The following is a 22,451-nucleotide window of genomic DNA, read 5'->3' as shown; positions in this document are numbered from 1 at the left end:
TTACAACCCTCAAACATTTTACTCTAGTGGACCATCTGCAGTGTCCATTAAGGTTGCTTCCAAAACATAGAGATGACCCTCAAGCAGCAGCCTGGGTTTACTTCACTTTTCATCTGATGAGTTCTGTAATCTTGAGTTGCTGTTGGTGTGTCTACATGGTAATGTTGTGATGAGGGGGTCTGAAATAGCCCAGCCACTGAATACACCGCCTGCTGGTGATCCAGCTCGCAGTGTGTTGTCATCCGCGGCAGCTGCGCATTTGAGCTGAGGGGTGGGAGGCTGAGGCAGGCTGCCCGGGAGACACACACACATATATATACCGGAGGACAAGCGAGACAAACGGCGAGAGAATGGACACTGGAAGCCAGCGGCAGCTACACAGGTGAACAGGTCGACACTAGATGCTCTGTGGAGGAGTTGTGATGAGATTTGGAGATTTGGAGGTTTGACCACTCGGCTCTGAAGGCTCTCCGCGTCCACACCGATGCTGGCTAGTCTCTTCCTGACTTAGCTAACGCTTTAAGGACTCGAGCGGACTCGACCATTCACTCACTCTCGCTGACTTTACGGATATCTGTGGTCAGGCTTGAAGCGGCGACGACCATGAAGTTCAAGCCCAACCAGACGAGGACGTACGACGGGGAAGGGTTCAAGCGGCGAGCGGCGTGCCTGTGCTTCAAGAACGAGCGAGAGGACGAGGTATGGTGGGCGAGACCTTTCGGCTCTCACAGAGATGAGTGTTAACACTCAGGCTCCCTCAGCCTGGCGTTTTCTCAGCCTTTAAACAGGCGTGAATACCTCGGCTAGGTAGCTAGCTAGCTTTGCCCAAATCAGTGCAGCGTTTTTGCAGCATTTCTGATCATGTTACTGCTGGCCACACACACACACACACACACACACACACACGCACGCACTAAAAAACAAAACAGAATGGAAAGGTGGGTTTGATGGCTTGGTTTAACGTTTTAATGGCATTATTATGTTGCCGCCTGTAAGACAGCCGAGTAAACAGAACCGTGCGTGTCTTTGGGGTCCATTCATTTTGGCCTCCTGCCTGCGGCCACAGCCAGTTCAGTCTAGTTCGGAGCACAGCGACGCCTCGTTTTTTTTCTTTCCCACCCGTCTCCGGACGTGTCCCGCCCTCGTTCCGGCTATTCGTTCTGACTATTGGCCGCTTGGCTTGTGGGCATGAACGGCCAGCCAATCACAGCGCAAGAGGCCAGTTGCCACCAGCCAGTCGTAGCTCGGGACGGCTGGGAAGCTCTGAAAACGGGCGGGTTAAAAAATAACGCCTGCAGCGCTCCACCGCCTGATGAGGAGGGAGAGAAAACTGCTCGTATGCCGCTGTCGAAGCGCTACACTTTCACGAGAAATCCGTCGAAGTGAGGGTGAAATCTGAGGGGATGTTAGTTGTTATTGTTGCTAGTTTTCCAAAAGTTACACGAACGCGTCGTTCACCTCCTCTGACTCTGTGGTTAAGCTCCAGCGGGTTAGCTTGCTCGGTGCTGCACTCCGGAGTTTAATCCACAGCATCTGCTCAAGTCCGCCTCCAAAGACATGCTGCGTGCTGCTAAACTGTTCGTAATCCGATTTGGCTACAACAGCTAGGTAGACCAGTCTGAACGACAATACTGGATTAAACACACTTTTGATACCCCCCCAGCCAACCACCCCCCACCCCCCTCTCCCCCCATCCCCTGTATGTCGCAGCGTGGGACGAAAACACTGCGATGGTATCGAGCAAACCATTGAGCCATCACTCGACAGTGCTGATCGCATAGCCCACAGATCAGTCCGTGAGTTTGTCACAGTTGTCCTTATAACTGATTTCCCGAGGCTGGGTCTGTTCTGCACCGCAGTTATGCAATCCACTGGCGTCAGTCTGCACCTCCCTGAACCCTCTCTGCTCTCCACTGTTTACTACACACTGTCATGCAGCTTCCAGGAAGGCAAGTTGTCTTGAAATCCTTGGGTGTGTTTCGGCTTTGACAGGTTGAATCACTTCCATTAGTCCATCTGGGAGCACCTCCATCTGTCCCATTCAGAGTCAGTCAGTGGTAATTATAGATAGGACAGTGCGTAGACTCTGCTGCATCTATTTTAAAGGCCAATGTGAGTCTCTAAAAATACAGCATAGGTACGTCAGTCCGTGTCATGAAACCGAGTAGATGGTAAAAAAAAAAAAATTAAAATGATCTGGATCTACAGAACTACATAACTGTTATATAGACTGTTAGGCTTGTGTTTCCCAATAAACTCCGAACCACCGAGATCAGGCCTACAGATGCCATTCTCACACAGCCTAATGAATGTGTTGTGCTGGTCTGATTTCAGTGGGCGAAACAAGATGTGAATGAAGAAGAAAGCAGATGTTTTGCAACCTGCGGTTAGGAACATTGCAAAATGTATGATTGTCGCCTAACCAAAAATGAAATTGCATCATATAGATCAAGGCGGATATAAATTTGGCAGCAGATTTTTATTTTTACTTCATCTTAGTAAGTCCAGAAAAGGAGAAGGAACCTCTCGTCTAGTTTTGCTATAACAACTTTACAAGGTCCTTTATATGTCAGGGTGAAGTTCAAAGCAGGATCTTGTATAAAGACGTAGTTCGGTAGAAAGCCTTTATTGTTGACTTTCAGTGACATGATCAACGTTTGCTTTCCATAGAATTTGGGGAATTGTAGGCAGCTTTGAATTTATCAATTGTCGCTGCCAGGCCTGGAGATTATGCAAGACTCAACCTTAATGGAAGAAAAGGTGAAAGTAGAGCTGGGCAATATGATGATATTTTCTCGTATTGTGATCAATTTTGTTATTGTGATACACCTTATGCATTTCTGAGCTTAGTGAGAATTTTGTTAATGCTTACAGGGTTCGTACAGGTCCTGAAAAACCTGGAAAGTCCTTGAAAAATAACAACATTAAAAAAAAACTAAAAAGTATCACCAAAAGTAACATTCTTTTCTGGCTGTGTTTCATTTGACCATGCACAGTTTTGGCCGTGGTATCATGAACGTGCATTATGTTGTTAACTAGCTAGCCTGGCCAGTCTTCCAGCTACTAGCGTGGACTAAACATTCACGTAAACAAATTACGGGGAAATTTTTGGTCTTTTGGTACTTGAAAAGTCTTGGAAAGTCCTTAAATTTGAAATTGGTTAAAGTGTATGAACCTTGTGCTTAATAAACACGGATCAGCTGCAGGTTTCATTACCAACAGTATAATTAGACTGGTTTAATTAAATGAAGAGCAGCAGAGGTTGAATAAAAGTCACTGTATTCAGTACTGGAGAGTCTCTGAACCGTAGATTATAAGAATCTGTCACTACTAATGTGTTTAGTCTGTGATTACATGTATCATGATAAATATCATGTATTGTGAAAATGTATTTCAATATCGCCCAGCTCAGCTAAAAGGACCATATTCTATTTTATTGGCGTGTTTTATGATGGATTTGTGGTTTTATGCACCAAAAACATCATCATTCATTTTTAGAAGATTTTTTTTCATGATCTCTTTATCCCTCAGAATGAAACAGGCTGTTCTTGTTACTATGCCTTAGTGCTATATGTAACCAACATCTTTTTGGATATGATATATGCACTGTATTGTGCAAGTCCAGGCCAAAACACCCTTTATAATGTAAGCGTGAATGGGCAGAACTAAGCTGTAGTAGGTCGAATACGTGATGTGCGCCCAGGTGCATGTTATTAGGAACACCTGTACACCTACTTGTTCATGCAGTTGTCTAATCAGGAGTACAGTGCTTAAAATGACGCAGATACCATCCAGCAGCCTCAGTACATGTTCACATCCACCATCAGAATGGGGAAAAGATGTGATCTCAGTGATTTTGAGCGTGACATGATTGTTGGTGCCAGACGGACTCTGTAGACAGAGTTCTGCAGGTCAGTGGAGAATGATCAGGCAAAATCAAATAACCCCTCTGTACACATGTGGATTATAGTGAAAGGAAAAACATCTCCCACACACAACATGTCGAAACGTATGGAGGATGGTCTACAGCAGCAGAAGACCATGTCAAGTTCCATGCCTGTCAGCCAAGAACAGAAAGCTGAGGCTGCAACGGGCACAGGCTAGACAGTTTCCAGAAAAATGGAAATAATCCATCCTGGTCTGATGAATCTCACAGATAGTAGGGTCAGAATTTGGCACCAACAGCATGAATCCATGGAGTCAACCTGCCTTGCGTCAACAGTCCAGGCTGGTGGAGGTGGTGTAACGGTCTGGGGAATGTTTTACTTGGCACATCTTTGCCCTGTTAACACCAATCAGTCATCGCTTGAATGCCCCAGACTATTTGAGTATTGTTGCTGACCATGTGCATCCCTTCTTGGCAACAGTCTACTCATTTTCTAACGGCTGCTTTCAGCATGATAATGTACCAATAGTTGTCTAATACTGGTTTCACCTTTTGGATGTGATAGAACAGCAAGAGATTTGCAGCTCCTGAAAAACCTGCAGGAACGGTGTGACGTTTCTGAAACAGTCATGCCAACATGAGCAAGCACCACCTCAAAGGAATGTTTCCAGCATCTTGTGGAACTCATGCCACAGTGAATTAAGGCTATTTTAAAAAGCAAACGGAAGCCCTACCCAGTGTTAGTGTAGTGTTCCTAATAAAGTGCTCAGGGAGCGTATGCACTGACATGAAACTCCTTCAAGTTTTAAAGCGACGAGAAACAATACCTGATGAGCCTGCTGGTTGTTGACCGATTCCCATTGTCTTATGGCATTATTGGTCGGAAGAGCCCACATGAAGAAAGTGGTGTGTGAGCAGTGGTGACTCATCCAGCCTGTGTGTGTGTGTGTGTGTGTTTCTGCGTCAGTGTTGTAGAACTGGACCTGAGTATCTCTTGCTGAATCACTCTGCCACGCTGACAGACCTAAAGAGCTCTTAACATCGGAGAGAGGGCTCCTTATTACTCACCATCGCTCAGGTTACGCCCTCCTTTGTGAGCAGGTCTGAGGCCAGCTCTGTACACCGCTTCCCTGCTCTCACTGAACAGCAGTGCTGGCCTGGAGTCAGCTCAGCTGAGTCTGCTAATGAAGAAGACTCGAGTTGAGTTGAGCGTTGTGTAGTGTTGAACTGGAGATGGTCAGCGGTGGCTGCACTTTGTTCCGGAGAGAAAAGAGAAAGCGCGGGGGGCGAGGGATCAGTGACAGCGGTTAAGCTGGTACTGCTGCACATACTCCTCATGTAACTTCATGTGCCACCATCCAGCTCCTCCACAGCGCTGATCCCTGCTGATTACGGGTCCGCAGCGGCACGGCAGATGGACGTGCCGCAGTGATTCATTTCACTAAGGCTGGGTTGCTCTGCCCTGCTCTCGTGAAGACTGCTCCATGCTCAGAAGTGCTTTAGAGTCTAAAGAGAGTCTTTGGAGTAAACACACAGGCCAGGCTAAGAAGCATTTACAAAGCTGAGCCACTCATTTCAGTGATCACCACATTTCATCACAAATGTAGACTCAAAAGGAACACTTCAGCGATTTTGAGCATGTTCTCAGTCTGCCGCATCTGTGGCATGCAGTTGATTACCGTGGACTGTAGCCGTGGATTTTTCTGTAGTTTAGCGAAAGAACAGAAGACCTGGTGACTCTGAGCATCCCCACAGTACAAAGGAATGGGCAGTTGTTTCTGCTGCTTCTGGGAAATGTATCAAACTTGTAGCAGATAGACATAATTGTAATGGAACAGCCTCAAAATATGTCCATAAATATCATAATAGAGTTATAATAGTCATGCAGATAAACACTGCTATAGAATTTTGTAAAGGTTGAAGTAAAATAAAGGTATTTTTACCCCAATTTTAACTGCCAGATTTATGTTACGTCAAAAAACGTCAAAAATGAAGATACAGCGATGATATGTTTGTCATTACCAATTAGTTCTATTTTTTCTTTAAGCCTTTTTTGACTCCATTATGATATTTATGGACATATTTTGAGGCTGTTCCATTCAAACCACGTCTATCTGCTACAAGTTTGATACACTTCCCTTGACCTGTGGAAATGCTTGGACAATTGGCACTTCCTCAGGCAGCAGAGGACAGATTATCATAAAATCTATGCTGCAGTATTAAGTCAAGTAGTTCAGAAGTAATTTAGTGTTTATTTGAAAAAATAGTACTAATAACTAACGGTACAATTTAAAACCACCTGGGCATTGATAGTATTGGAGAGCCCTGCCTACAGACACCTGACCGGCGTGACCTCTTTGACTCCATCCCAATTGAATTATAACCATCTAATTATGTTATATCAGATTATATCACTAAACCCATAGATTTATTTATTTTCAGTAAACAACACTTCGACTGAAAATTCTTCAGTGTCTGAATTGATAAAAGTAGAGCTGAAAAATTGAAGGTTAAGAAGCACCACACCCCTCCATGAGGCAGCCTGAGCTTTGATTCTCCCTGGGGCAACAACACCTCACTACTAGACCTGTCACAAAAACAATGCTTTTGGAAAATATGTTGTCTTAGTAATCATTTAATTATTGTTATTGTAAGACCATTGATGCCACAGATATGATGAGAATATAATAGCATAATAAAACAATTGCACAAATATTATATATAACAAATGTTTTTTTTTTGGCAGCTCGTACTGCCTGTCAAAGGTTTGTAACATACTAGCCTCAGGTAACACGTCTTCACCCATTGCATTCCGCTCCGTGTGTTTGGAGGCAGCATTTTTGAGACGTTGGTCGCTGCGCAACTGGCTGAACTATTGGTGACATTTATTTCTATGTAAATAAACATCATGCAGGGAAACACCATGGGCAGTATCCAGATCAGAGAATTATTATAGAGGCCATGTCCATATATTGTACTACATATTAAACACGAATAAGATCCCTGGCGGCAATGCTATAGCCATTTCTGACCAGGAGTCTAAGAGAGGATAACTCTGGGATGGTAGATAGAAGCACATGCTAGCCCTCGCACTCCTCGTATTGGTAGTGTGGTATAGGGAGGCCTAGCTAGCTAGAGTAAATTGGGGAGAAAATTGGACAAAGATGTACACATGGGAGGCTGTTCTGCATTGCTAACACAGGATTTGAGCAGGTTCCGATTCCAACAAGAGGTGCAAGCTCATGTCTGTCCTGCAAAAACCTTGTATCTCCAAAATGACAGCTTTTGACATTGACTTCCATTGAAAGTTGATGTAATGCTGTCATCTTGTAAATGCAGGGTTTTGTATTTTATTCCAAGTCATTTAGAGCATTTCCATCGGTCTATTCATCATGAAACATCAACATTTTAAGACATTTTCCCTTCTGGTGTGTCCTAATGACAACTTTTACCCAGTCCGAATTTCTGTTCTGCCGCTGCTGCTCTCTTGGAAAGCTGACTGTCTTGTACGCTCATGCAGAAAATGGTCGGCGAGAACATCGTATCCTTCATCTCTGTACGATTTTAAGTGCTGCTAGCCCAAAGAAAGGGCAAGGGCAACAGCAGGACAGAAGTGCCACTGAGGTCAAATACAAAAACCCCCTGAATCTCCAAAATGACAGCTTTACAAGAGGAGGTAAAGACCTTCTAAACTTACAATAGAAGAAAGTCAATGTAAAAGGTTTGATTACAGTTCACTTTGGAGCTTATCTAATGGTCCATTCATCATGAAATTTCGACACAATGCAAAGAACAACGACCAGATTGAAACAATGATGTGAAAAAGTCCAAAACACAAGGTTTCTGCACGTCAGCGACGATATACTCTCTCATTTGAGTTAGCGCTATTCAAAAGTGCTGTTTTATAGACGACCCTGTATTTATCCGATGAACTGAAAACAACAGTTAATTGTGACCTAGCAGTTAAAAACATGTCGCCATAAGAATCAGGCTGTAATTAAGATGATTACACGCTTTGCTTCGGACTTGTTTTCACAACATGGATGCGTGATGACTTATTTAGAACGTGGAGTAACTGCACATTATTGCTGTTTTGTACACACTGTTTCCTTTCTGGCGGTATAGGAGGATCACAGGCACTGAAACAGAAGCGCTTAGACACTCCGAGGCCCTGACGGATTTCTTTGCCCTCATTTACAATCGGATTACGCTCACTTTTTCAGAGTTCAGGCGCTCCTGAGCTGACGTTTTTCCCTCTAATGTGTCCTAATGACAACTTTCACCCAGTCCGAACTTTGTTCCGCCGCCGCCGCTGTTCTCTCAGAAAGCTCACTGTCTAGTGCGTTCCTGCACAAAACTTCTAATCAGAACGGCCTTAAAAACAACACCGTCTTTTCTCATTCACTCTACTAATTTTTAACCCCTTCATGAACCAAGGCAGTACGGTCCAAGTACAGTTTATCAGTCGGAGTGGAAAACGCTGGACGTGTGTTTACAATATAACACCGCTTGTTTGTATTTTCCCCTCGGTCTTCACTGCAAAAACACTGATTGCAGCGGCAGCCTTGAGGTGCGAGGGATTCAGCCAGACACAAGCGTCTGTACAAACTAAAAACAATCCCCGCGTCACAGTTCTGTGAACTGGGGCTCATGCACACACACACACACACGTGCATGCATGTGGATACCTATGCACTCGGTCACATAGTTTGTTCAGTTACAGTCATTCATAATGCTTAGTGTAGCTGTCTTTGATCCCCCTTGACACATAGACATGCACATAGCACATTCTGTTATAGATGTTCAGGATACTCAGCATGTGTCACTATGTCCAGACGTTGAGCCCCGACACACAGGCACACTCTCTGTGACTGATGTTCCGATATCCAGTGCAGCGTTTTCCACAAATAAGGAGAGCACCTCTTTGGGGGGTTTATTTGAATAAGTGGATATCCCAAGTCCAGACCGTTTTCTCATTCAGGTGAGCTAATAAGGCCTATGGGCCGCAAGCCCAAGCAAGAAATACACCTTGGTGTGTTAAGGGGTTAAAGTGTCCAGGTTTTTAGTTTAGGTAGTAAGTGGACTGAAAGTTTAGTTGGTGGAAATGACCACAAGGGAAAAGGGTGATGCTTAGCATCAGTGACACTGTGTGCCTCTGTTTATTCGCATCAGTAAGCCTTAGGCGCTCATGACCCCCACCCCCCCCTCACTGGTTCACTGGTTGGATTGTCCTTCCTCTGACCACTTTTAGCACTTTTGGGACGAACACCTCGCATGACCTGCCTGATGTTTTGGAGATGCTCTGACCCTGTCGTCTAGCCATCACAGTGTGGCGCTTGTCAGAGCAAATCTCAAATCTTTATGCTTGTCCATTTGTCCTGCTTTCAACACATCACCTTCAAGGATTGACTGTTCACTGTTGCTTAATATATCCACCCACCCCTTGACAGAAGCCACCGAACCAGCTAATCAGTCATTGTAATGACAAAATCAATGCTGACTGACTGGTATATAAGTGGCTGTCAACATATTTTGTGTGTGGGTGGGGGGGTGGGGGTCATGTATAGTGCTCAAGTTTAGCTCTAATATAGTTAAACAGCACTTTACTGACATCCAGACAGACCCGACCATCAGTTCTCGTTTGACGTATTTCAAAGTCTGACAGCAGAAACTAAAGGTTAAGTTTGGGTACAGTTGTTATGCCTTAACACTCCAAGACTCATTAATTAGTAACTGCAGGGACTTCTGTACAATCTGGTGAGGCTATTCTCTGGTAATATGTATGTTTGTAATAACACTTCCAGCCCATTAAGGGGTTAAGGATGCTGGTGTTCTGCATTGATGTTCAGTGCTATATTTCCAGCGGTTTTAGGGATGTGCGATAATATCAGAATCATAGCAGCGTCAGGCAGATGTTTAGATTTGACTGATATTTCTATACTCATCAAATAAGAAGATAATGGTGGTGATAATGGTGATGATAAAAACCGATATGCAAATAAACTCTACAAATATAAACATCAGATATCTGTATCAACAATTCCCGTATCGGCCCATCCCTAGTTTGTTCATTATTTTTAATGCAGGTCAATTTCAGGTCAGTTTCCGAAACCTAATTCCAATAGTGTCTTCCCTTATGCTAATAAATCACTTCAGTCCATATAAATCAATATAATCCATACACACACACACACAAATGTACTCCATGTATTGCTCTGCATCTGTCAGCCTGGAGCAGGCCGGTCACCTTCTGCTGCTCTGACGTCCCTCTCGGCTAGATAGTTACCGGACCGTAAAAATAACCTCAGGGCTGGGTTGACCGGACCAGATAAAGGCAGGTGCGGCTTGTGACCTGACCTCAGCTCAAAGCAACAACACGTGCAGCCTGTGAGTGTGTTTCAGAGCGACTAGCCAGCCTCCACCTTCCCATCCACCCCCCCAAAATCCCATTACAGTAGGTAACACTTGATGCCTCCTCAGCGACCTGTGGATTAGCCAATCAGAGAGCAAAGTGAAACGTGCGTCCATCGGGAGGATTACAACACTGCTGCTCCCCATCTGTCGGAGAGAAACGTTCACACATACACACTGAAAATAACACTTCATGCTCTCCTGGAAACATTCTGCTTTACTCTGCCAGCCAGCCTGGATCGCATTACTTTAAAGAGTTCCAGTCTCAAACACTTCTACTTCCAATGAAGACAGCGCCGTTGTGGAGCGGCATTTAGATGTACAGGATTTCTATATGGGCGTGGGTGGAATTTGCTTGTTAACAGTAAACAGGGCTGTGAACCCATTTCCACCTGTTCATTCTGGGTCACACCTGTGTAGCTATATGATACAGTGGTTGGAAATGTACATGGAAAATGAGCATTTTTAATAATATCAGCTAAGCACGGTAGGATGAGTCCAGGTCATAAAGGCTTGGGGGCTGGGTGCTGTTCAGCATTTTGAGAACCCTGTACCAAAGCTGCTACCCATTCCTGAATATTACTTTCTTTTAAAGGGTGAAATAGATCCAAGTACATACTGAAAACCACAGCCATTGGGAACAGTGTATCACTTATCATCACCTTTACACCCATCTGGCTTTTCTAAGGGTCTGTTATTTAACATATTTTGAACAAATAAGTGATAAATAGTACAATCAAAATTAGTCAACTGGGGTTCCTAAGTGGCACAACTGTCTAAGTGTTCTATAATCAGAAGATTGCGAGTTCAATCCCTGGTGGTACCACAGCCATTGTGGCCGGGAGTACAAAAGAATGGAATTGGGGCTTATACTTATGCTTGTGCACTTATACATTATATTAATCTCAGCTAAACTAATGTGTGGAGAAGATTATTAGAGCTCTTTGGCCCTTAAAATCTGAAAATGTGTGCATGGTTATGCCCCCAGTATGCAATCTTTTAAGCTATGCAAATGCCCGCAAGAATTACCATGTGAAAATTTAAGCATGTTCCTGGGACACCACTGTATTGTATGTAATTAGATTTAGATTTTTGTGTATCGTTTCATGTCTTTTTTTGATACTTTCTTTTAGATTACAAACCAAAAAAGTGGGTATGGCTTAACCCCCTTGAACTAGGTTTATTATTCAGTTAGAAATCCTAATGCAGACACTATTATGAATTATTTGGCAGTTGTTCGGTTTAGCAGGTCTTGTGGAGTTCCACAGGGTTCTATTTTAGGGCCTATGAAACTGATGCTAATGATGATAATGTAGTTATAAAAGTGACACAAGGTCTAATGGGGTTAACCCAGAAATCAACAGATTACAGGTTACTCAAGAAGTGCTATTGTTTATATTACAATGCATATTGAACGGAATTTGGACAGGTGATCAGCAGTCTGCATTTTGGAACAAGGCCGCTTTTTGGCTACAGTCTAAAGTTTTGAAATCATTTGTTCAGTACCCATAAAACTAATGAACTTACCTGGCCCTGTATTCGACACATTGAAGTGGACTGGATTATGGAGGGTGGAATTAGTTAATTGTAGAGTTGGCTGAACCTTTCCTGTACAGCACAGCGACTACACTGCACTAACTATCGGTTAAGATTCATGCACACACAGTCTCAGGTTAGCACAGTGTTGTTGTTGTTGTTGTTGTTTTTCTTCATTTAATAAGAAAAGGCCCATGACTGGGTCAGGGTCCTCTGATTGACTCGTTCGTGCACATGAATGCCTCAGCGTTGTTGTGTGTCATCAGGACAGAGCTTAATTTAACCGCACAGGCGTGCTACTGCAGAATGTGCAGAATTGGATCAGCGCACTATCATCTTTCTGACACTGGAGCACTCAAGCATTCTCAGCATTGAATACACACACAACCACAGATACACACACAAACTACCTAATGTCATATCAGAGTGTGTGAACCAGCAGCACGGTTGCCTTTGATACAGTGTGGCCAAAACCAAATGGCAGTAGACTGTTATCTGTTATCAGAGTATTTGAATAGAAAAGTAGAACATGTTATATGTTTTGAGGTTTTTTTGACAGATGTTCATCTATACATTACAATTATACATCTTACAATTATAGTATTTTATTTTTAAACATAAAAAAATTATGTTGTAGAAGTGATGAGAAACAAAAATGACAAGGGTTGCAGGGTCAGACAGGGCCTGGCACCAACCTAAGCCACCTGAAAAATATCCATGATGGGTCCCCATATATCTGAGAGGATACACGTGATTTTAATTCTATTTTAATGGATTTTTAACTAAAATAATGTGACTAATAATGTGAAATGTGCTTTATTAATTATGTACATAATTATATATAATATGAATTATATATTATTATTATTAATCATCTAATTTACTAGAAAATACAACATTAAAACTGACAAGCAATACTATGTTGTGTAGATATCACAATATCTCTACATGCACATGAACCCCTTCAAAAATAAAGGCACTACCAAGATTCTTTGAGTGATGCCAAGAAGAGCCTCTTAGTAGCACCTTTATTTTTAAGAGTGTGTATATGCTGCGCACAAGGTGTGAATCACGGTCTAGCTTTTTGAAGCATGGCTTTGCTTAATGTGTAGTGCTTGGTGATATATGTTCCCCAGTAACAAGTTGACTTATTTGGCAGGTGTTGCTGGTGAGCAGCAGTCGGCATCCAGATCAGTGGATCGTGCCCGGGGGAGGAATGGAGCCAGAGGAAGAGCCCTGTGGGGCAGCAGTGCGGGAGGTTTATGAAGAGGTAGGTCATTATCATTAGAATCATCAGCAGCAATGACTGAAAAAGGCCTCTACTAATTCAACTATTTTGAGCCTTATTTGTTCCACTCGGAAGGAAATTAACAGACTGTTGATACGTGGCCTTCTGAGCTCAGAGTGAGGCCACATCAGCTGGCCAAACTCTGCACTGTGCCGGATTCCAGGACATTTCAGTCGTGTCTCTCTGATGTTTATGACCAGGAATGAATCTGCCTCAATTCTCCAGCAGTGTTGAGTCAACGGTCAGGGAATTCATCTAGGAACAATTTCCTGGACATGGATTTGGACTAGGCTTGGACTGAAGTGCAATATCAGTTGTGTTTCACTGGGAAAAACTGGGCTTGAATGGGTAGACTAGTTAAAACGGACTCCTTTGAGGAGGTGTGAATACAGTAATCACACTCTGATGCGGCCCAAAAAACAACCCCACCGAGACACTAGAGAAGAGGTGGTCTCGATCTGATCCCGAATGAACTCTGGAGAGATTTGTTTGTGGTGAGAACATGATCTGACCTCGATCCGACCTAAATATCAAGTGTAAATAGCTCAAGTTTGAGCTAAACGGCTCCTTTACACCCAGGTGTTATTGCCCAGATAATTACTACATGAACTACTATGAACAAATGCACAGAAATATGCACTGCTCCAGAACACAGGACCTCCTCCTGTATTTACTTTCTTGCTCTCGCCCCAGACAGGTGTGTGAAAACGCTCCAAGTTTGCTAAGTTTAACTGATTTAGACCAGAGCCATCGAACTATAGGTGTGAAAACCCCCCTAGGGTAGGACTTGGGGGGTACTTCTGTGGTTAGTGGTATGGCCAGAATACATGATGTATAAAAAGGGACAGAGGCAATTGTCATACGGTGTCAGAAAACATAAAAGGTTGGAGCATTTCCGAATACAGCAGGTCTTGTGGGGAGTTTCTGGTATGTAGTGGTCAGTACCTACCAAAAGTGTTTCAAGGAAGGACAACCAGTGAACCGTCAACAGGGTCATGGGCAGCCAAGGCTCATTAATGCGCTTGGGGAGTGCAGGCTAGTCCGTCTGGTCTGACCCTACAGAAGGGGAAACTGCTAAAAAGTTTTTTTTTTTTTTTTTTTTACAATATTTGTAAACTGGTTGTAGGTGGACTGAATGTAATAGGGTTATGTAATAGAGTTAATCCAGTTTTAGTCATTCTGCAGAAGCATCTTGGAGCTTTAATCAGAGCAGATCTACAGCTCCCTTCAGTTTAACCACTGAAGCAGTTTGCAGTATGATTTCTTTACTTGTACTTGTTTAAATGGTTTCTACTGTTTACTGTTTATTTAAATGTTATGCACTCACTGTTTCCTTTCTGTCATTTATGTCCTATTTTACACTGGCTACACCGTGTTCCTTTTTTCCTTAGCTTCTATAAGTTTACAGACGTCAAGGTTCTGTTACTTTCACGTGATTGCCCTTCATCCTTCCTTATGTGTCTGTGAAATGAATCCTCAGCCCCTTCTTTTTCCTCTCTTCCAGGCTGGAGTGAAGGGGAAATTGGGGCGCCTCCTGGGCGTGTTTGAGGTGAGCCTCTGCTCTGCTCTGCTCTCAGCATCTGCATTTGTGCACTAACCATTAGAGCCTTTGCCATTCATGCTACCATTATAAACAGCGCTGAAACTATGTCACGTTTTCATGCAGCATAACCAGGACAGGAAGCACCGTACGTATGTGTATGTGCTGACCGTGACGGAGACTCTGGAGGCCTGGGAGGACTCAGTAAATATCGGTGAGTTTACACAGCAACTGTTAGCATACTTTACAGGGCAGTACACCTCCTTTGGCTTCTCCACAGAAGTCATACGCAAGCGGTTCTCCTTAGAGAGAGTGGTAAACTTGCCTCATTGTATTTTATATGGAGGCTGGCTGGCTATAAGTGGAGATCAATAAGAACAATAATCTGCACAGACACGCACAGGGAATTTAGTGCAGCGTGGTTATTAAACACCAAGGCCAGGGGCTGTCAGCATGTGGCCCAGATGAAGTTTTGGCGCGATTGATGACTGCCCTGCCTGCCCTGTGCATCCATTAATGTGTAACTGCTGGAGCCCTTCATTTACTGTCCCTAGTGATTTTTTTCAAATGTGGATAGATGGATTCCATGAAGGTCATTCATTTTATGATGTCTATAGGAATTGTGAACTTTACACCATGTGCGGTTGAATCACTGTGCTCTACTGGATATCTGTAGCTTTAGGTTAACTGCACTGATTGCACTTGCTGAAGGTAGTTCAGGGAATTTAAAAGACAGTACAAAACGGTCATGGGAAAATAAATGGGAAAAGACTAAAAAAAGGAATGTAGGGGTAATGTAAGCTGATTAGGATTGTAAAAATGAGGAAAGTAAGCTGATGTAGAAAAGTAAAAGCTTACAAACTGAAAAGAGACTGGCTGAGGATTAACCCGTAGACATGAGATCCAGATTCTTGGTCTGTTTGAGTGTAACTAGAGATGGCGTATCAGTATGGATGAATATCGGGTATGGCTGATGATAACAGAACATGCTGGATGGGATATTAGAGGGGGGAGGAGCACAAATCTGATCCACTGTGTGATGCGATGATGTTAGCTGTGTATTTCTTTTCTATGGGGTGGTCGAGTGTTTCTGAGAACGGTAGTCTAATTTTAGATGTTAATCTAAGAGCTTCAGTTGAAAACAGGCATTTTAAAGTTTTAAGGTAAATATTTCAGATTGCTGTCAGACGAGTGTCAGGACTGGAGCTGAAAAAAAAATATTTTTTAATAATTTCAAGGCTCTTTATATTGAATGACTTAGAACCTAGTCTATTACATTATTACACTCTTGAATACTATTAGACTGATATGTTCAAAATCTGTATAAGAATTATAAAATCAAAAATTACAGAAAATGTAATGATGCTGCAACATTGGCCTTTTCAGATAATTCAGTGACCTGTTCAGGCAGACCAACAAAAGCATCAGTCAGATCAGCTTCTTCCTTCATGCACTTTCTCTCTCTCTAACGTGAAAGAAAAGCCTTAGTGACAAAACCTTATTTGTAGTCGACCCTAAATGGGCCCCTGCTGCTCTTACAGCAGGAGTCACCTGATTTCTTCAGTGCCCTTCAGAATGCCAGAGCAGTTCCCATCTATGCCGACAGATACACTCACACGAACACACTGCAGTCGGTTTCCCACCATAGTGGAAAATAAAGGTTGTCAGCACTCTGTATATTATAGTTACGCATATAACAAATCTAGTATATGATATGTATTACAGATTAAATGTTACATATATTGCAAATATTTATAATTACAAACATTACAAATAGTATTCACACTGCAAGTCAACCTGAAATCTATTTGACCTTTGCTTATCTTGTGGGTTCATCAGTCAATTTTATGATATCATTTAATATCTCATTTTGCCAAATGTCATTTTCCCTGTAATGTTTATCAAATTGATTAAAACACACACACACACACACGGGCATGTCATCTCAAACCCTCCCACCACAGAACAATAAGTTATATCAGTGACCATCCCTAATAGTGTGTTTCACTCTGAAGTACCCCACATTATGGAAGCAAAATTATTTCTGAGTCATGTTGATTTATTAAATGTTTACACAGAGCAAAAACAGGGGGGAGGAGAATATAAAGCTGATTATTGTTCTAAAAATAACAAAAAAACATTTTTGCAATTTGCAATGTTTAGCTGATCAAGTTTATGAATAAATTAGGTACTATTTATTGTCTTCATATCACACGGTAAAAGAAAATAGTTCTAAATTCTAAAATAATTATAAGTCATATATAATTAATTGATGCATTTATAATTATAAATCATCAATTCTGCATTTATTATGCCTGCATGTAATTTATGTTTTGGAATGAACTGTACTTTTTGCATTCACTCCCTTTAGTCTCCTTGTAAATCTTCCTGCTGGCAAGCTCTCTAAATCAAGTGCCGTGCCACACTGTAAACCCTTTTTTTTTTGTCTCCCCCTGCAGGTCGTAAGCGGGAGTGGTTCCCAGTAGAAGAGGCCATCAAGATTCTGCAAAGCCACAAGCCGGTCCACGCCGAGTACCTGAGACATCTTCAGCTGTGTTCCGCAACCAACAACGGCAACATCCTCCTCCCCTCCCCTCCCCCAAATGACAACACGCCCCGCTACAGCACGTCTCCCGCTCCCCCCCGCAGATAGGACTGCTCATCTCCTTCTCACACTCACACTCACACACCGCACTCCCTCTGGGGCCTGATCTCGGGACCTTTAAACACACAACCACCTATGGGTACAGACGTTTGCCTGGATCTCTGAATCGTCAAGGAGATGATCACCTGTTTCACCTCCTATGGTCTTTTGAAAAGTGCTTTTGCTTGGCATAACTAGGGCTGTACAATATTGGGCTCATGTAATGCAACAGATAGCAGTTGCAATGTGCCGTGCAAGGCATTAAAACACATTCTGGGGGTTTGGCCTGCATTATTTTGACCAAATTGAAATGATTTCTGTTAATTATGTTGCATTTCATATGTTGTAATTCCTTAGATGGGGGGCCTTCTATGGCGTCAATGTATATTCCAAATCAATCTTAATATTTCACAGGCCAACCTTGCCAGAACGATCAATAAACTACATATTGTGCGGCCCTAGACATGACCACAGCTATAAAGAATTTGGTTTAAGAATGCCTTAAATAGCTTTTTTTTTTAATGTCTGGTCTGAAACTGAAACTGACCAAAGTGGGCAACTGATTTTCTGACTCGATCGATCTGTTATTATATACTGACCACCATTTCTCTCATGATACACAGTCCTCGAGTGCTTCGCAGCCTGAATGGAAATCTGAATTCAAGTTACCTCAAAGTCCCCAGATCAGCCCATGTAGACTGTAGGGTTTGGTGGGACTGCTTTAGGAACTGCTGCCTGTTCCCGTCTCAAACAAGAGGGAATGGAACAGAGGTCCATTCACAGTCGCACAGGTGGTACCTTACTGTACTGCATGTACCCCTCACGTCACCAGCCTGAGTGTCCGGACTGTTCCCCAGCTTTCCTCGATCCAGTAAAATGGAGAACAGAAAGCTCCCTTTAACACTCATGCAACCAATCCAACGCATCCCTTTAATCGCTGCCCCTTTAGCACTGGTTGTGAGTGTGCCAGCAGATGTGTGGACTGGCAGGAGCATGCGTTGTACAGTATCATGTGATTCGAGGGAGGCCTAGAACATTGGGGGCTATTCTCAAGGCCATTCATAGCGTAACAATGTTTTGTAAATATTCTGAAGAACTGAAGATGAATTGTGTTGTCAAGGTTTTTAGGGGCAAAGCAAATGTATTAACTTCTGCTGAAATCTTTTCTATTATCTTTTTTTTTTCTATTTCTAAAAATACGACAGAAACAAACTGTGATGAAAAAAAACACAAGCTTTTACCAGTACACTCTTAAAAGAGAAGGTTCCTAAGCGGTTCTGGACTTTCTGTAAACAAGCTTTACTTTATGTAGACGTTCTTTAAGGCTGCTTTTACACTTACCTTGCTTGGTGCGGACCACTCAACCTTTGTCTTCGATTCGGTTCGTTTTGATAGGTGTGAACACACACCAAACAACTGAGGCATGGTCCTTCAAAAAACAGGGGTCTAGGTCTGCTTAGTTTGCTGCTGGTGGGAACGCATTTTTTTACCGTTGTCCTGCATCTAACGAGGGGAATCCAACCTTAAGGTGTGACCAAAATTTGCCTGTATAGTAACGTTTGACTGATTATAGTGGACTGTGGCACAGACTTTGGCACACGGACCACAGAACATATTTGTGATTGGTTAGGTGGCCTGATAGTTTACTTACGGCAATTAGCGCACACTCCTATACAGAGCAATTTACAAGGTTACTCGTGTTACAGAGGTGGGCCAATGTAGTGTGAGGAGTATTGTGCAGCATAGTCACCCAGACTGGGACTCAAACCCTAGTCTCCCACATGCCGTGGAGGTTTACCATCAGGTAGTGGGTGGTGTTGTCCGTTGCACCACACCAACCACCTTAAACCAAACCGTTATAAAAAAAGAAGTATAGTAGACCTCAAATAAGGATAGTTTTTATTATTTGGATTGTGAAATGTGTCTCTGTTTGAATGAAGCATAATGGGTTGATAATACATTTGATCATGACTGTACTGAACGTTCGAGAGACCGAGAGATCTGGATTTTACAGTATTATATGCTGGTGAAAGTTCAAGAACAAAATATCACAGCATGTAAGTAACACAGTAACAGGCAACTCTAATCCCCCGCCAAATTTCTGGCCAATCACAGGACACAAAGGACACAACTTGTATTGTTTGCTGCGCTTTAAATAACCCATCCAAAAGACAAGGACACAGGATGCAGTGCGACAAAATCCCCCAAAAAACTAGGTGTAAAAGCAGCCTAAGCATTTCCACAGCTCATTTACTAAACGGTTCTTCAAAGAACCACCCCCTGATTCTAAACGGTTCTTCAGGGCATTGCTTCTCAGGGCACCCCACATGGTCCACATTTTTGCTCTGACCCTATATGCTGTGAAGTGGGTTAAAGCAAAAACATGGGTTCCTGAGAAGCACTGCTTTAGAGAACCAAAGCGCAACCAAAGTCAGAACCCTAACCGGCACCTTCATTTTTCAGAGTGTCATTGAATCAAGTGTCCAGTACAAATGTCTTAGCTCCTCATTCCCAGCTCCCCAAGTCATCTCGGAAGGGAGTGAGGAGACATCTGAATGTGAACGTTATCAGTGTTCAAAAAACACGACCTTTTCAGCTCAGATGATGATGATGATCAAGGAGGTCTGCTGTTTCTTGTACTGAAGTTGTGGGAGAGAACGTCTCTCTCGCCAGTTGGAGGTTTTTTTCCCTCCTAAAACTCCTTAAACTGGCCCAAATTCCAGGTTTGCGAGCGGGGGGCTGATCACAGACCAGCACGCGTGAGCAAAACCAACCCCTAACTACCTTCAGCTGATTGATGCTGCTAAGAGCAACTTCTGCTTGATCAACTGGACTCTTGACCTCTCTTAATATGAACACTAAAAGAACACTCACTCTGAGGTTTGTGTGGGGCGCCTGACGGCTCTCTCTGCATGTCTGTCTGTACAAGCGTGCGTATGCGTGCGTATGCGTGCGTATGCGTGCGTGTGTGTGTGTGTGTGTGTGTGTGTGTGTGTGTGTATGCGTGCCGTATATGTATCTGTCATGGTAGAGTGGAAGAGAATGAGACTGCCTCTCCAGTGCCAAACTTTCAGGGATATGAGAGGTTGGATGTGCAATGTGGAGCAACAGATTTGGTAGCGTTTATCCATTGAAATAATTTCATGGCCTTAAAGGCCTCGGAAGTATCATTGCATTTTCCGATCTGTAAATTTCCTCCAGGTTTTTTTTTTGTTTTTTATACCGTAGAGGAATAGTACCATCGCTTGCCGGTTTTCCAGCCTTGTGCAGTGAGCTGAAAAACAAACCACCTCCATAAACCATACTACTGCACAGGGGCGCAGCGCTAGTCGTCTTCTTGACTCTCCCTAACTAGACTGGCTTTGGATAACGCCCATGGTAGTATTCCTTTCCTTTGTATGATAATAACCGTATTTGGATTTTCCGTACGAACTGGAGACAGTCAAATGGATGTCGGGAGGGTCTCAGGTTGCTGTGGTTTTGCTGGATCTTCTGGTTTACGTTTAAGTGAGTAACTGTTTCGGAAGTGAATGTTATTAGGATGTACTGAAGCCCAGGCTATGTCTGGGTACTCACTCATCTGTTTATTAATGCAGACTGGTTAACAGTGTCTCTGTTTTATGCTACTATGTACTGTTAATGAGGGATATTTTAATCTGTCTACAGATTGTATTGTATTTCAAAAGAACTTTCATTAAAAAGGGAAGAACTTGAATAAGTGAGCACAGCATCTGGACTGAATTTTTTTTTTAGCTGTGTCAGTAGATGTGCGGTTCTGAGACAGCTTTTACCCCCAAGCAATCAGGGTGCTGAACAGTCAGTAGTACAATGTAACATTCTGTCTCACCGATCACACCCATCACACCCATACACCCCATACAAACACACTCTGCACCCTGCACTTCCTTACTAACTGTAGCTATTACCTCTGCTCAGTCACACTGCACCCACCAAAGACACAATACCTGTTACATGAAAAGAACACCTTGCCAACTGCCCAGAAATATTTTATTGGTAGAGGAAAAATGGATTGAATACCAACACTTGCTGTGGGAAATCAAAGCTGGAAGTGAAAGGAGGATGGCTGCTACAGCAGAATGCACTTGCATTCCTCTGGCCTAAGCATCATTGCAAATCTGTGGATAGGCCTCTAAAGAACAGTACATGCAAGACAGCCCAAGAATCTCACACAACTAGAAGCCTTTTGCAAAGATAAATGGGTGGAAATACCCCAAATAAGAACTGAAAGATAAATTCAAATATGTTCAAATTCCATATTGAATATACAACTATAGATGTATAAAGCCCTACAACAGAGGTTCACTACTGAGTACCTATGAAATCTCACTTCCTATTATGAACCTTTAAGATTACATAGATTACAGGGTGCTGGCTTTTTACTAGTTCCCAGAATTCAGAAGGCTTTAGCAAAGGGAAGAGCCCCCAAATCTGGAATAAGCTTCCAGACATTCTCTGTATTCCTTGTAATTTTCTGAGTTAAGGACTGCCCACCTGTCTTGCTTGACACCGACGTTGACTGAAAGTCTCCCGCTACCCGCCTCAGACCAGCTGCCTACCATTAAACTGTTGCTATTATTATTTGTTATTATTATTATTACAACCATTAACCATCAGCATTACATCACTATTTGTACCATCACTACTATTGACTACATCGGTACACCTGAGTTTATTAGTCAGACAAGAAGAGGATGGGTCTCCCAGGTTACTGGTTACTGTTTCCTGTAAAGCTCCTGTGAAAATTATAGATTGAAATTGTTTGTGCATTTCTGGACAAGCTGAAAGCAAAAGAAGCAAGTGGTACTTGCAGTAATATTACAGGCATTACTCAGTTCTTGCAAGCGTTGTCCTGCCTGCTTTCCCAGAGTTACATAGGGCAGTTAGCAGTGTGCCGAACCTGGGGTTGCAATGATAGAGATGCTATTCTCCATATTAGAAGTCAGTGGAGAATCACAGTAATTTTGGAGCTGTTATCATGAGGTACAAATGCTACATAATGTCGCTTTAAGGCAGTGTTATTTGAATGATAGTTTTTGTGATCTGATAATTGAGTGATACATTTTCAGTTAATATATCCTGTCGCATTTTTAAAAATAATCTGTTTATGTATGTATACACTGCAGTA

General features: G+C 42.8%; 1 protein-coding gene across 1 annotated transcript; it reads left to right on the top strand.

Moving 5' to 3' along the window:
• Positions 1–258: 258 nt before the first annotated feature.
• Positions 259–21,027, top strand: nudt4b (nudix (nucleoside diphosphate linked moiety X)-type motif 4b). Its single transcript, XM_072672465.1, has 5 exons — positions 259–699; positions 12,993–13,103; positions 14,626–14,670; positions 14,788–14,875; positions 17,121–21,027. Exons 1-5 carry the CDS (start codon positions 604–606, stop codon positions 17,312–17,314), a joined length of 534 nt encoding a protein of 177 aa, XP_072528566.1. The 5' UTR covers positions 259–603; the 3' UTR covers positions 17,315–21,027.
• The last annotated feature ends 1,424 nt before the right edge of the window (positions 21,028–22,451 follow it).

The sequence above is a fragment of the Salminus brasiliensis genome, chromosome 2 (assembly GCF_030463535.1).
Source record: "Salminus brasiliensis chromosome 2, fSalBra1.hap2, whole genome shotgun sequence".
NCBI classification, from domain to species: domain Eukaryota; kingdom Metazoa; phylum Chordata; class Actinopteri; order Characiformes; family Bryconidae; genus Salminus; species Salminus brasiliensis.
Note: the sequence above shows the minus strand (reverse complement) of the source record. Positions and strands in the feature narration are given on the sequence as shown.